Here is a 16,686-nt window from a genome sequence, read left to right as displayed (position 1 = left end):
CCTGCCACCGACAGTAGCCATCCTCCCTCAAGACACAGAGGAGACCCCAGGGGATAAGGACAGCAGTACTGCTTGTGTTAACTGGAGAAGTGTGTTTCCTCAGAATTCAATTTCCATCACCACCTTCAAACTCATTAGCACAGATTCATCAAATTCATCCATTCATCAAATGGGAAACAAAGTGCAAATATCAAACATTTTGGTTTAGACTTCATATAAAGTGTCAGCTGACAAGAATCAGCATATTTTTCTAGGTATGCATAGACATATCTTTTGATGGGAAGATCTGCAATGTAAGGAATATTCAACGGATTTTAATGATGGGATGAAAATGAATGGAATAAAGTGTATTAGTTATTTTTCTGGTGCAAAATATGTATCATACATTTTTTGCTAGCAAGGAATAAAAACAGTCCTTCTCTTTTATAAATTCCTCACCAAGAAAATTTGTAGATCATGATTGCCCTAAAAAAATGAAAACTTTTAAATCTTAACTGGACAATGAATTTCTTCTCTCCAGAGTAGACTATGGAACCACAGAATCATCCATTCCAACACTTAACAACATGTCTTGAATTCTTTCTAGAATAGTCACAATATTACTTGAATAGCCCAAGACATGGGGGACTTATTAGCTGATATCCAATAATGGACTTCCTGTCAGCAGGACTGACAGCTTCCTGAGCACACCCTTCATTATTGAGACATAGAAAAAGACTTGGTTGCCAATAATGAACTTGTCTAATGTCACCAACTCAAACCATGCTCTGGTAAATAAAATCAGTGATGATGATGATTTTGTCACATGTAAAAAACGTCACACAGATTTTAGCATTACAAGGTGCTGATACTATATAAAATATACTCCTTCTAGAGTGTAATGGCACTAAACTGACACTTGAGAAGAGCTTTGAACTAAATTAGGTCATCTGAATAAACAAGAAGTGTTTACATCTTTTATATCTGTATCTTCTGTTCCTTAGTAAAACACAACACTACAAGTCAGTTTTTCACATATGTTTGGGATAGTGTTTGGTTTTAGTTATCAGGATGTTACCTGTGGACTCTATAATTGGTAGCGTGGAGGAAAGAGAGAGAAGTTTGCAAAGATTGAACAAACAGCATGTACTGTGATATCCTTTATTTAAAAATTGTGGTCTAACTACAGTTGTAGTGTTCTCATTTACCATTCTGATGGCACATAAACAAGAGAACATTAACACAATTCCAAGAAGGCATTAACCTGAAAACACGCATATATACCACCCATGCACCCACACAAAACACACACACACACACACACACATACACAAACATACACACACACAGATTATAGTTCAAACACAAAGTGATGAAAAACGCTTTGAATGCTCTAAATCAAATTAAAACCCCTTTATTATAGTAAACTGTGGCAATACTGTGGTTATAAAGGAAAAAAACTAACTTTAAAAAAGCAAAAAAAAAAAAAAAGGAAAAATACTGGCAATTTGAAACTAGCAAAAAGCAGCTAAAATAGAAGAAAATAAGACTGAAAATCAAAATTCTAATGCTGATACTGTGAAGAATTGCACAGAAGTAGTTTAAAATTGGTTCTAAAGAAACTATTAAAAAGTCCCTTGAAATAGTAAATTGCTGCACCTTATAAACAGTGGAAAAGAAAAAAAAGAGTATTTGGAATGTTACACACACACACACACACACACACACAGAGGAAATGCACTAGGGTATAGCATCAGTTTATGGTCTTTGTTTATGACCTTCAGAAAGTTTTATAAAGACAAAAACTTAAGTGCCAAGGTTGTGAAAGAAAGTTAAAAATTCCTACAGATGCGAGTCTGAGTGCATTTATCAGGTCTAAGAATATATTTCAAGGCTGGGGGCCAGGCATGACTGATGCACATTTGAGAAGGAAAATATAGTGGACCCGTAAGGTAGGCCAAGCTCTTTGGAGAGTGTTGAAAATGAAGATTATTAAACTCAAGACTATCTTGCAGAAGATTTCAAAGTACGTGGAATTCTACAGTTGTTCATCTGTTGAAATTGGTTTCATAGTGCCCAATAAATAATTGACTAACTTCAGCAAACTGGTTTTTCCTACATTGAGACACAAACATCTTTACCACGCATGCAGGCTGGATACTCTGTAATATAGCACAAATCTGAATCCTGATTGAATAAGAAAAGCACATTAGCAAGAATTATTTTTTCCACGGGTTTTTATCCAAATGTCAGAAATTTCTAGACATTTGTGGAATGGGATAAGTTTACATTTCCTACTGATTTTAGAAGAAAAGGATATTTTCCTTTCCTAAGGAAGCCAGAGTCATCCATGAGCCTGGGACCTGTCTTCAGAATCTAAGAAACATAATTAATATGTCCTTAGTGCCAAAACTCATGACAAGTACAGGTTCAGAAAAATAGGTTGAAAGGGACAGGGAAACGGAACGGCCTAACATCTATCTACAGCATACTTTGGAGTAGTGTGCCTTGTAAGTTAAAATGGCTCAACTGCTTTCAGAGTGAAATGCTGCGGTTCTCTGGAGTCTGGGGCTGGGGCAAGGCCTTCCATCTCCAGGTGCCCTCTGAGCTGAACTGTGGCATCCGGGCCCAAAGCCCTTGTGGCCTTTATTTTCATGAGTGTGTTCAGTTGGGGAATTTATGATTTTGTCCAGGTAAAAATTTCTTTTGGTTACCTTCTCTCAAAATCAACTGGTCAGGCATTTTGCTGGTGATTTCCTGAAATGAAATCTAGCTGCACTAGTATCTTAAGGTGCCAGCTAATTCAAATTAATGCCCATCAATAATGCTGCTAGGTATCAACTGCTATTGCTGAAGAATCAACCCCCAAATGGCCTAACTAGAAAAATCTATCACACTAGGTGCTTTTACTATCTCGAGTTTTTTGAGCTTTAGAGAAGCAGTCCTTTTAAAAATGACTTAGAACCCCCTTCTCTCTGGCTTCGTTTCACTCTTCCTCTTCTTCCTCTTCCCCTTCCCCTTCTCCTTCCTCCATGGTTTCCACAATGAGCTCTGCTGTGCAGGTGGCTTCTCCAAGACTGTTGACAGCCTTGCAGGTGTACTTGGCGTCGTCATCCCCACAGACGTCGCTAATAATCAGAGAGCAGTTCCCATCCTCGTCGTAGTCTATCTGGAAGTGGCGGGACTCCCTGATTGACTGGTCGTCTTTGAACCAGACGACCTCAGGGTCTGGATATCCTGCATCACAGGGAGACAACACAGGTTGCAGAGTCTGCTATTCAAAGTCTCTTATCGATTCATACCAGCGACTCTCTATTGATTAAGGGGGTCAAGGGAAAAACTCTGACGCTGGCTCTTCGTATCTGTTTTGATATCTATATTGACACATGGCCATGTGTTATGAATACTATGATCTGAAACCCCAAATAAGGTAATTTCAAGGGTATCCATTTCCTACCCGTGCTGGGCCCTCACCAGCCCTCCTTGAAACAATGCTCCAACTCTGACTGCACACTTAGGGCTGAATATCTTTTGGAGGAAAACACATTGTCTTCTCTTATACAAAAGCTTAACTTTTAAATTAAAAATATTCAGAATAAATGAGCACAAGGGATCTTTTTGGGGTGCTGGAAATATTCTAAAATTGAATTGTGCTGATGGGTGAGTGATGAAAAGTTTACTAAAAATAATTGAGTTGTACACTTAAAATGGGTGAATTTTTCATGGTACATAAAATACAACTCAACCAAGCAGATAACAGCTATATAAAACATGAGAGGAAATGATGATATTGCTAAGAAAAAAAAAGCATATTTGTTTTAATCTGATGCAGGTAACGTGCCTGCAGATAACTGGAAATGAATTCACTGGTTGGCCTCGTTTCATGTTAGTCATGTTTCCACGAAGTTCAGTATTAAAAAGTAAATAAAATAAGCCAGGAACAGTGGTGTGCATATGTAAATCCCAGCTACTTAGCAGGATGAGGCAGGGGGATCACAATGTAGGTAAATTAGTGAGATCCTGTCTTAAAATAAAAATTTTGAAAAGGATTGGGGATGTATGTAGCTTAGTGGTAAAGCATCCCTGGGTTCAATACCCAGTACCCGCCCCCCACAAAACAATATAATTCATACACATAAAATAAATACATATTTTAAAGTGGAGCGTGTATATATACATGAGTGTCATCAACATTGCATATATGTATATATACATATATTATATATATAGTATAGGTTTAAACATATTATATAGATATATAGGTTTAAATAAATTATATAGATATAAATATATATAGATGCATATTTAAATCTATACTATATATAATATTTCAACTGTCTTTCTCTTAAAATTTGGATAAGCATTTTTAAAATTTTTATTTATTTATTTTGGAGAAGTGTTTATAGAGGAAAAAATTTTGGTCCAAGCTAGAATAAAAATTAGACACAAGAATTTAAGAATTGCTGGGGCTGGGATTGTGGCTCAGCAGTAGAGCGCTCTCCTAGCACGGGTGGGACCCGGGTTCAAGCCTCAGCATCATATAAAAATAAAGGCATTGTGTTGTGTCCATCTACACTTAAAAAATAAATATTAAAAAAAAGAATTTAAGAATTTATGGGCATGGTGGCACATGCTATAATCCTAGTGGCTAGGGGAGGGGGCGATGAGGCAGGAGGACAGGAGTTCAAAGCCAGCCTCAGCAACTCAGTGAGGCCCTCAGCAACTCAGTGAGACCCTGTCTCTATATAAAAAGGGCTGGGGATGTGGCTCAGTGGTTGAGTGAAAACCCTAGTACAAAAAAAAAAAAAAAAAAAAAAAAAAAAAAAAAAAAAAAANCCCTTTATTATAGTAAACTGTGGCAATACTGTGGTTATAAAGGAAAAAAACTAACATTTAAAAAAGCCAAAAAAAAAAAAAGGAAAAATACTGGCAATTTGAAACTAGCAAAAGCAGCTAAAATAGAAGAAAATAAGACTGAAAATCAAAATTCTAATGCTGATACTGTGAAGAATTGCACAGAAGTAGTTTAAAATTGGTTCTAAAGAAACTATTAAAAAGTCCCTTGAAATAGTAAATTGCTGCACCTTATAAACAGTGAAAGAAAAAAAGAAAAGTAATTGGAATTGATTACACACACACACACACACACACACACAGAGGAAATGCACTAGGGTATAGCATCAGTTTATGGTCTTTGTTTATGACCTTCAGAAAGTTTTATAAAGACAAAAACTTAAGTGCCAAGGTTGTGAAAGAAAGTTAAAAATTCCTACAGATGCGAGTCTGAGTGCATTTATCAGGTCTAAGAATATATTTCAAGGCTGGGGGCCAGGCATGACTGATGCACATTTGAGAAGGAAAATATAGTGGACCCGTAAGGTAGGCCAAGCTCTTTGGAGAGTGTTGAAAATGAAGATTATTAAACTCAAGACTATCTTGCAGAAGATTTCAAAGTACGTGGAATTCTACAGTTGTTCATCTGTTGAAATTGGTTTCATAGTGCCCAATAAATAATTGAGTTGTACACTTAAAATGGGTGAATTTTTCATGGTACATAAAATACAACTCAACCAAGCAGATAACAGCTATATAAAACATGAGAGGAAATGATGATATTGCTAAGAAAAAAAAAGCATATTTGTTTTAATCTGATGCAGGTAACGTGCCTGCAGATAACTGGAAATGAATTCACTGGTTGGCCTCGTTTCATGTTAGTCATGTTTCCACGAAGTTCAGTATTAAAAAGTAAATAAAATAAGCCAGGAACAGTGGTGTGCATATGTAAATCCCAGCTACTTAGCAGGATGAGGCAGGGGGATCACAATGTAGGTAAATTAGTGAGATCCTGTCTTAAAATAAAAATTTTGAAAAGGATTGGGGATGTATGTAGCTTAGTGGTAAAGCATCCCTGGGTTCAATACCCAGTACCCGCCCCCCACAAAACAATATAATTCATACACATAAAATAAATACATATTTTAAAGTGGAGCGTGTATATATACATGAGTGTCATCAACATTGCATATATGTATATATACATATATTATATATATAGTATAGGTTTAAACATATTATATAGATATATAGGTTTAAATAAATTATATAGATATAAATATATATAGATGCATATTTAAATCTATACTATATATAATATTTCAACTGTCTTTCTCTTAAAATTTGGATAAGCATTTTTAAAATTTTTATTTATTTATTTTGGAGAAGTGTTTATAGAGGAAAAAATTTTGGTCCAAGCTAGAATAAAAATTAGACACAAGAATTTAAGAATTGCTGGGGCTGGGATTGTGGCTCAGCAGTAGAGCGCTCTCCTAGCACGGGTGGGACCCGGGTTCAAGCCTCAGCATCATATAAAAATAAAGGCATTGTGTTGTGTCCATCTACACTTAAAAAATAAATATTAAAAAAAAGAATTTAAGAATTTATGGGCATGGTGGCACATGCTATAATCCTAGTGGCTAGGGGAGGGGCGATGAGGCAGGAGGACAGGAGTTCAAAGCCAGCCTCAGCAACTCAGTGAGGCCCTCAGCAACTCAGTGAGACCCTGTCTCTATATAAAAAGGGCTGGGGATGTGGCTCAGTGGTTGAGTGAAAACCCTAGTACAAAAAAAAAAAAAAAAAAAAGAAAGAAATAAAGAAACTTAACAGAATTCTAACATTCTTTTTAAGTATAATTTTCTTTTTATCAAACAACATCCATATGCTTTAATTTCTCTTGCAAGTACCAGTGAGAAGTTATACAAATATAAGGAGATAATCTTAAGGAGATTACATACAAAAGATGATCATCACTATGTTAAATTAAAAAGGAAAGAACTCAGAAGACCAAGGACAATGGTGAGGGTGAGAGTTATAGGCGGCGGTTCTGGCTTCGAGCAGAAGCCCATCTGAGAACCTTCATATTACCAAAGGCAGCACAGCCCCATTTTTTTTTTAATCAGATGAAAAAAAGAGAAAAATTGTGGTAGACAAAATATTTATAAGGCATCTAGATAATATAAAGGTGAGGAGAAAATTTGTTTTCTCCTTCCTAAGGCTGGGTTATTTTACTCAAAGGCATCATGGCCACAGTGATAGAAAGCTGCACAGAATGGGAGACAGGGTTTGTTCGGAAGGCCACGCTGTGCTGTGTGACCTTGGGGAAATCGCTCAATAAACTTTTGTGCTTTACGTGCTCAGAACAAAATGGGGAAAAAACTCTTCACTTTGGTTGGCATGTGAAAGTCCCAGACTTGAAGCAAAGAGGCCTGACTTATCCTGCTCCTAGAATTTCTAGAATGTTGCAATCTGTGGAAACAGAACAGCTTTGTGTCATCAACTCTGCTAATTTCTCAGGCACCATGCCAAGATCCCTTAAGGTCCTTGGGTCCTAACTTTCCCTTACTTTCAAGTCACATTGCATGCTCTCCCTCTGAGCTTACCAAGCCCCTACTTTCCCCTTTACTTCATGACCTCTTTTCTTTTTTGGTACAGAGGATTAAACCCAGGGTTGTTGTTTTTTTTTTCCCCAGGGTCTTGCTAAATTGCTGAGGTTGGCCTTGAATTTGTGATTTTCCTGCCTCAGCCTCCCGAGTAGCTAGGATTACACACATAAACCCCCATGCCCAGAGGCAACAATATCCTTCCTTCCTTCTTTCCTTGGTACTGAGGTTTGAACCCAGGGATGCTGCTGAGGATGGCTTTGGACTTGTGATCTTCCTGCCTCAGCCTCCCAAATTGTTGGGATTATAAGTGTGTGCCACCACACCTGGCACTGTTTCATGACCACTTTAAAGACTTAAAAGATTTTCCCTTTTCATGTATGGGACCTCACAGAACTACTAGGGCCACTGTGGGTTAGATGTCAATTTATAGATAAAGGGCCTAAACCCAGCAGACTCATCCACTGTCACTGAGCCTGTCAATAAGCAGTAGAACTTGCCAACTCCAGTTCTCTGTCCTTTGTGCCAAGCTCCCTTTCAGTGCCTCTGGGGGCAATTCACAGGCTTCTCAGCAGTTCGCAAAGCTCACTTCATTATGCATGTTACACAGCCAGGAAGGCCCACAATAAGCCTGGTGGCTGGGGTAAGTAGGTGAAATATCAGCTGGGCCCGTGGGAAAGTCACTGAAGGGCACTACCCTTCAAGAGGCAGGGTGGAGGGAGTGGCCCTTTGGAACCGGCTCCTCCTGACCCAGTGCACCTCAGAGTCTGGCTGTTCCTCCTGCTGCAGCACAGCCCTGCCATGTTACACAGGCTGCTCCTGGGCCACCCCTGGGGTGTGTGAGAAGCAGAGCTTCAGTTTACCTTCGATCTTGCAGTCAAATCTAGCAGCACTTCCCTCCACGACTTCAAGATCACGAATGGTCTTGGAGAAGTAGGGTTTTACATGGGGCTTCTCCTCAGCAACGGCTTCCAGGAAAGCCTGGGAGACATCTTCTAGAAGACAAGGAGAGAAGCTGGTCATTTCTTTATTCCTTGTTCTCTCTTCTCCCCTGATTTAAAAAGGCTGACTTAAAAAAAAAAAAAAAGAATTTGCTAGAATTTAGCAAATAATGCAGCTTAGCGAAGTGAATCATAAGCACTTCTCCTGGGGATGGTTGGCCTTCTGCCAAATGGTTTCTGGCAGCAGTGAGAACTGTACCCAAAACAGGGAAATGTTCAGCCTCTCCCTGCCCTGATGCCAATACATTGAAAGAGGAAGTCATCTTCAGAAAGGGGTTTTGGCTGCATTTCCTGCTGTGTCAGGATGGGTTGAGGGCATCTGAAAAGGACAGAACCTCTCCAGCCTTCCTATTTCAAGGATCCTTCGCCCTCCTACTGCACCAGGATGCTCACCTGCTCCTTGGAAGGGAGGAACCAGGTTCTAGAGGCACTGTCAACTTGCCCGAGTTTTGTGTTCCACGCTTAGGTGGACTCGAAGATGTATGGCTGTGGACTGGTATTATGGGATAGGTCCAGGGGAAAAGATGGAACTCGGAGGGGCTCCTGTGTCTACTCTTGTCTCTTCAGGCTTTGTCTGAGACGTGTAGTGAGAGGCAGGAGTGGCTCTGGAGAGACCAGACCCACATGCTACAGACTGTCGCTGGCTGCAAGGAAGCTCCAGAGCAGCCAGCAGCAGCCTCGCCAATTACTCTGCCTCTGCACAAAAGGAATCTAGACTCAGTGTCTCACCTGTGGATACCAAAAGCATCAGGTAGTATGGGATCGAGGGGCATCTCTGGCCAAAAGAGGCAGTTCAGGAAGATAACTGCCAGCCCCTGAGTGCACCCAAAGCAGGGAGAGGCCAAGGCCTTGGCTGAGGAGATGGGTGGGACAGCACCCCAAAAATGGTGGGCAAGGAGCTAACCTCTCATCTCCAGGAGGCTTGCTGACCAAAGCCCACTCAGCCTAACTTGTTTCAGCAGCATGAACAGTGGCAGAGAATGTAGACTATACACGTTAATTTTTGTTCCAAACAAGACTACAGGACAATGGAAAAATGGAAGGATATTAAAAAATTTAGGCAACTGTATATGATTTTTATTTTGTCTTTGCCTATCAATATATGTCTCAATTTTTTAATAAAAGGGAAGTTTTTAATAAGTCCTTATTAATTTTTATGCAAAATAGAGGGAAAAGAAGAGCCGAGGTCATCTAGTTCTAGTAGGCATAGAATAACTTTTCCTCTGAAAATAGTTAAACACACGGTTAAACAATTAAAGAATACTCGCTAGATTTAGTAATTGTTGTCAGGGAAACCTAAAAGTACTCCTGAATTTATCCTTGTAGGATACATTAACATACACACACACACACACACACACAGCCAAACCCCAAATATTCAAAATGCTCCTCTACCCCAACCCTTTCTTTCTCACCAACTGGCTGGAAAAAAAAAAATCTTCTTGAATTTTTACCAGGCTCCTTACCTTCAGATTCTAGTTTTTCTGCATTGAGCGGGCTGGTTGGTGATCCCGTTGAGGATTTCCTGCCACTGAGCCCTGAGATCATTGCCATAGAGGACAGTCTTCCAATGGCTCTCACAGCATTGCCCGTTTTCTGGAAAACAGACACAGTCTGGACTCAGGCAGTGTCCCTGGTTCCAGTGGAGCAGTGCTGGGCCTCCGGGGAGAAGAGCCCAGCCCGGGAGAAGCAGCTGCTCCCTGGACCAAGGGCCTCCCTAGCGAGCGCAGAGGTCCTGCTGGAGGACTGAGCCCAACCTTGCTCTGCTCAGCACTATCAGCGTGTCCGAAGATGTTCGGAGAATGGAATGGGGCCTGGAGCTGGTGTGTGCGTTAATGTGACTAAACAAGGTCAACATGAAACAAAAACCCTTTTCATACTGTGCTTCAACTCCCATAAAAGGGATAGTTTATATAAAGCAACTGCAGGCTGAGACAGCTCCAAAGACTTATTGCTGACTGGGCCCACTGGGGCTGTTTCTTGTAAAACAATGCCAGTGAAAGGATTATAACTGGTCAAGAGAATAGTTACTACAGATCCCATGGGTCCTGATGCACAAGGAAAAAAAACAAAAAACCAACATTCTGTTGACCTTGGGAGCTCCACTTAACCTCTCTGGACTTCAGTTTCCTTCTGTGTATTAGGAGGGTTTGGGCAAGAAGATCTCCACAGTTCCATTTAGCTCAGTCAATGATTTAGAGTCTTAGGAGATTTCGAGAAACACTTGGGCTGGCCCCAGCACAAGTCTCTGACAGCACAGTGGAGTCTAGAGGGGTGCTAGTCCCTGCTCTACACTCAGGCATCGAGAAGCAGCACCCGAAGAGGAACTTTGGGAGGAGTGGAATTGCTGCTGAGAAGGATCAGAACTTGAGATCTAGTTTCTTTCTTTTATACTTTTATTGATTGATTGATTGATTGATTTTTGTGTGGTGCTGAGGATCGAACCCAGGGCCTCGCATGTGTGGGGCTCTACCCCTGCGCCATGACCCCAGTCCCTTGAGATCTACTTTCTCTGGATTGTGAAAATTCTACCAAGCATAGGATTTAGGTCAAGAAATCCTCAAAAGTGTATAACTGTGTTTCTCATCTTTCAATAAAGTTTCTCACCCTTTTTCTAAAGCCAGTGGGAATGACTAAGATAAGAAAGCTACAGCACGGCCAGGTCTTTCCATCTTGCCTCACAGCAGCTTTCTTAGGCATCCAGAGGCTGACATCTGCAGAAGCCCAGCAGCTGTGACCTCAGATGGGCCACTTGTCCCCTTCTGAGAGAGCAAAGAAACAGCCTTTCCAGAGGCCTGATGCTCTGCACTCGCTCACCGGACCACACACTGCACAGGCAAAAACCGTTTTCCTCCTGAATTAACTTCCCACACTTAAGAAGCTCAGTAAAGCCTCAATTTAGCTGGGAAGTCAGTGTTTTCAGTAAAAGGATTATTTCAGCTGGGTGTGGTGGCGCATGCCTGTGATCCTAGCAGCTCAGGAGGCTGAGTCAGGAGGATCCCAAGTTCAAAGCCAAACTTAACGAGGCCCTAAGCAACTCAGCGAGACCCTGTCTCTAAATAAAATATTAAAAAGGGCTAGGGATGTGGCTCAGTGATTAAGTGCCTGCCCCTGGGTTCAATCCCCAGCACCAAAAAAAAAAAAAAAAAAATTAAAAGCAAAGAACTTCAGGATGCTAAGGAATCATACAGAAAATTGTCTGTGTGTGGTTTAAGTAGAGACCTACTGTTGCAACTGTGATCACTTTTCCATCATGCCCCTGCCCTCTGAGTCACACCCTGGACAGACATTCCACCTTGCTCTGTCCTCTGGCCATCCACCCTCCACACATGGCACTGTACTGTGGGTGTGCCTCTGGACCTCTGCTGCCATGGTAGAGCTGGGTCACTCTAAACAGAACCCAGGAAACCTCAGCGGGATGATGAGGAAGGAAGACGGTGAGCAATGACAATGCAATGGTGTGCAGAAGCCCAGTGGTTTTGCAGAGAATGTCCCTGCAGATGGACACCATGTGGCAACATTTCCTGCTCTCCTGGGAGAGGCCAGTCACCAGTGGCCTAGCTGAACTGTTTGTTGGCTAGTGTATGGAGAGACCTAGTTTTTCCCAAGAGAGCTTGCCACGCCTTTAGGAATCCCTAAGAAGATAATAGCCCTACCTGTGCCATCAAGGTCTGTCTCAACAGCCTACTTCCTGATCAGCCTAACTCTCAGACTCCACTCTTCTCTGCTCTCCATTCCCTTTATCCAACACAGATTGATTTGTCCTTGGCTAGGCATTTCTAAATTCAGAGGGATTATTCCCAACATGAGCCAGGTTATTTCTATAACTACTGTGTGACTTGTGCAGGTTAGTTTTCCTTTCTGGGCCTCAGGGTCTTTTCATCAGAATATTCTGATCTTCTTGAAACTCTAGTCTTCCACAGAAAGACTGATTCATACTCATGACTATGTAGTAGGGAACACCCCCTTTGAGCTCATGGGCTCCCTAATTCCAGACATCTGGACAGAGATTGATAAAGACCATCTTTGCTTATGTGATATGGAGAGATGATATCTTTTCTCTTCTTGGTTTTATTTTGTAACAAAATGACTAATGTGAAATTATCAGAATGAGGCAATCAAAAAGGGTTATGTATTTCAGAGGAGGCAGCAAATATGTTAACAAGCAAGTAGTGTCACCCAGAGAAGTGTTCCAGCAGATGTAGATATTCAGCATATAATTTCCTAACCAGGGAGAAACGTAAGTGCTTAATAAGGAAAAATTTAAAAATAATCTACATCAGAATTCAATCTTTGGAAACTGATTTGTAGAAAAACATTGGTAAGGAAGTTATTTGTCAGGCTAAGAAAGAAATATATCTGTATGTTCTAGTCTTCCAGTTTCAAGCCTTTGAGCTGAAAATCAGTTGCTGCTTTACCAAGACCTTTGGGAATTTGGAGAATAAAAATCAAAACAGCAAAGTTTCAATTTTCTAACTTCCATCCTTGTTTTGAGAAAGGCTTCTTTTCATTGGTGGGCAATTACCAAGGTAGGGCAAGATCTGTCCAGACCTCGAACACAGTGGAGGAAACCCGGCCCTTGGAAAGCGAGTTAGAATAACCCACCATCCCAGGTTGCCCAGGATTAGGGGTTTCCCAGGGGGGGGTCTGTCTCTGGCAAACCGAGTCGAGCTGGTAACCTAGCACCTGTCAGCCATCCAGGCCCCACATACATACCAATAGCCCGAAGACTACAATGTCTCCTGACAACATCCAAATAGGATGGCCAAGCTTGATCTGTGCTGCTCTAACTCTAAGGCTTCTCCCCTGGTGTCCTTTGATCCATTCTGCTGGGATCTTTGGTTCCCAGAAAATAAAGATGGCTACCTATAGGCCTCCAAGTCCTGGTCTTCTACTCTAGTCTGCAAGCAGAAGCCCTGTTATCCTGCCTGACCCATCACCATTGCTATTCCTCAACAACAGGGCTTTGTAAAGTTCTTTCTGTATAAATTTAAAATACACCTTTCAGAATAACTTATTCTAAGATCTATGATATGATTGGCCATCTATACCTAGTCTAGCCTTGCTTGTAGGGATTTATTTCCAGATTACTTTCTCCTGGGCCTTTTATGAAAACCAGGACACCAGGACAGTGACAAGGTTCTTTTTAGAGTTGGCTGGGCCACCTGTGCTCACCCTGCCCTATTCCCTCCGCACAGCTTACCTCACGTCTTTCACTCCATTTCTCCCTGCCCCACAGAACGGGACTGGCTGCCCTGAGAGCCAAGTTGAATGAAGTTGAATTTAAACTGAAGTTTAAATGCAGAAAACATTTCCCTGAGGAAGTGACTTATGACAGCAGGGCAGACACAGCTGAATTGTCACCAGTGAAATTACGCTTCAGGGACGTTACGTGTTGAAAGGGTTTTATGGACTACCTTAATGTGCCGTTTTGTGAAACCTGACCATTGATTTTGCACAAAAATTATTTCCAAACACTTTTATCTATATTAAAATATGGAATTGAAGCACTTTCTCTGAATCCTACCCTTTTCTTCCCTGTTCCTCTTCTAGAAAACTCTATGGCTAATAATACTTAAATGATAAGAAAAAAAAAATTAAGTGATTAAAATATCAGCATAAATTTCTGTTCCCTGGCTGATCAGACTTGCTCCTCTCCCACCTTGTGCCTTTTCTCTGCCTAGCCTAAGGTTCAGGTGTCCTCCTGGCTTCAGTCCTCCTGAGATGTGCGGAGGTGATAGGCCTGCCCTTTAACAAACAGCTTCGTCCAAGCAAGATCCAGTCAGACTTGCTGCTCTGATTACTGCCCCACCCTGACTTTGTTTCCAGAAATACTTCTTTGAGCTCTTCCAGCCAGAGGATCATTAAGTTAAACCAACCATTGATTTTGTGGACCTCCCCTCCCCGCCCCAGCTTAAAAAAAAAAAAAAAAAATTCCTACCCTCATTCTAAAGGACTCAGAAGGTAAGCAGCACAGGTGTTCCAACTCATCTTGCACTTGGCAGGGGCCAGGAGACCCACCCAACCTTTCCCAGGTGCATGTGCAAACCAAGAACTGCCCTCCACTGTGAAGGAGCTCTGGCTGCCTGTGCTGGGGACAGTGGTCCCTTGAGCCCCTCACCCATGGGCCCTCATGCTTCTTTGCTCTCTCTCTCAACCTCTTGTGTTTTCATGGGAGTTCTTATGGTTTGGTCACCAAGGTGGTAAATAATAAGTGTCCCTGTGACTTCCTTTTTCTCCATCACACAGGCATGTCTCAATCCCTAGGTCCCCTAAGTTTCTAGCAGAAGCATATCCCAGCACATCCAGGGACATCCAGTTCCTAACTCTTTCTTTCTTCCACTTGTTCCTTCAGGGAACCCATTCAACATGTAACGTTCCCTGGGTTCTAGCGCCATGCTTAATTCCCAACTCCTGCCCTGGAAGCTTTCCTCTTACCCACAGCAATTCTGGTGGAGACTGGCCCCCCTCCCCTGCCCACACTCACATATATGGTTATGGAGAGCTATACTGATAGTTTATAGCTCCTAGTGTGCCTTATGTCCTTTTATGTCTATCTGCTTCAGATCCCTGCTACATATACATTCCCTGACTACAGACCTTGTCCTCTTCAGTAATCGAGAATTTTAGAATGTAAATTGTGATAATAAAAATAATCAAAAAGTGAGGATGATGGTGATAAGTGCTCTATGGTTTTGGATAACAGGTTTTTAAAAATTTTAGTTGCAGTTGCACACAATACCTTTATTTATATGTGGTGCTGAGGATCTAACCCAGGGTCTTCCACATGCTAGGTGAGCACTCTACCACTGAGCCACAGCCCCAGTTCAGGATAACAGTTTTATTCATCTTGTCATTAGAGGCAATTTGGACTATGTGTTTTGGAGCCAGGTTTTAGATTGGATTCCTGGTCTTTCCACTTGGCTGTGTGATGCTGGGGGACTTTTCTGACCTTTTCTCTACCTTAGTTTGCCTGTAAAGTGGAGAAAATAATAGTACCTACCTCCTGGGATTAAAAGACTCTATGTGCAGCAAATGCTCTGGATGGCTCTGACTGTGGCCAGCCCTCCATATGCATTCACTGCTGGGAGCGTTTTTTGAATGTTCGCTACGTATCAGGTGTTGTGCTAAAGGCTGTAAGATTATCACATCTAACTCCCAACAATGCTGTGAGCTGGTGCCAATGTCCCCACTTGACAGATGAGAAAATGAATTCACAGCAAGGCTAAGTTACTTGCCTTAGGACACACAGCCAGTAACATCCAACCTCCCTATGGAGTGGTGACAGTCTCTCTAGAGCATGTGCCCTCCTTCTTGATCACAGGGAGAGGATGCCATCACACCACCTTTGAGGAGGCCACATTCTCCGGGGTTGCCAAACAGACCTCAAGGAGGCCTTGCTCATTCCCAGCTAAGAAGACATGAATGTCAGTGAGGGCCAGGCTACAAAGTCCCTTCCTGATCTCTCTGGGACAAAGCTGAGCAGGATTGGAGAGCCAGCTGTACTTGAGAAACTACTTCCTCTGCGCAAAGGACCCTAGCTCAGGAGCAAGAGAACACTGTACCTTAAGAGCTGCCTACAGTGGTCCCAGACTATTTCAGAAACACAGTTAGACTTCCCAGGAGAGGCAAGAGCCAGCTGGGAGTGAGAGTGGCTTGAATAAAGCCAACCCAAGAAGCAACATCCCAGTCCAAATGAGCCCCAAATCACCTGCCATTTTCTTCTTGCCATGTACTTCTTCATCCGGTCCTTGGAGAGCTTCTTGGCCTCCATGTTCTTGGTATCTTTCATTAGCCACGGATGCTGAAGGCACTGGGTACAGTCCAGGCGGTTTCTGATGGAAGAGAGATCAGAGGACTTCTGAATAGGAAGGGACCTCAGTGATCACTGGTCAGATCAGAAATGGGAGGTTACTGTCTCTGTCCACATGGTGCAGAGCTCAGGGCTCCCCACACCCAGTCCATCCATCATAATCAGGGGCACTGTGCACTTGTCTTTCCCCTGTCTTGGTCTCAGGTACACGGACTGGACCCAGCCTGGGTCAGGGTTTAGAAGGCCCAACCACCAGGGAAGCAACTGGAGTCTCTAGACTTGCTCCTGGAGTTCAGGAAGGGTCAGTGCCGCAGTATCTGGGTGTAATTGGCACCGTATTTCAGGGTGGGTTCATTCTGCTGGTCACATGGGGGCTGGGATCCCTGGAGGCCTAATTCTTCTGCTTCCCCTTCTAGGGAAAGACAAAACCTCTGACAATCACTGAATTCTCTCACAT

The 16,686-nt window shown here is 42.1% G+C and overlaps 1 protein-coding gene across 14 annotated transcripts in view; it reads right to left on the bottom strand.

Moving 5' to 3' along the window:
- Positions 1-1,126: 1,126 nt before the first annotated feature.
- Positions 1,127-16,686, bottom strand: part of Mylk (myosin light chain kinase) — a 182,713-nt gene continuing 167,153 nt past the window's right edge. For 12 of the 14 annotated variants that reach the window (XM_048794157.1, XM_048794160.1, XM_048794156.1 and 9 more), the window contains 4 exons: positions 16,128-16,251; positions 9,883-10,012; positions 8,279-8,410; positions 1,127-3,216 (listed from right to left, as the gene is read on the bottom strand). In XM_048794157.1, coding sequence (XP_048650114.1) covers positions 2,966-3,216; positions 8,279-8,410; positions 9,883-10,012; positions 16,128-16,251 — 637 coding nt within the window. In that variant the 3' untranslated portion in view covers positions 1,127-2,965. Of the gene's footprint in view, positions 3,217-8,278; positions 8,411-9,882; positions 10,013-10,173; positions 10,293-16,127; positions 16,252-16,686 lie in introns of those variants that run through there. The other 2 variants (XM_048794159.1, XM_048794168.1) reach the window with 2 other exon arrangements.

Source organism: Marmota marmota, unplaced genomic scaffold (assembly GCF_001458135.2).
Source record: "Marmota marmota marmota unplaced genomic scaffold, marMar, whole genome shotgun sequence".
Lineage (NCBI taxonomy): Eukaryota > Metazoa > Chordata > Mammalia > Rodentia > Sciuridae > Marmota > Marmota marmota.
This window is presented reverse-complemented; position numbering and strand designations above follow the sequence as displayed.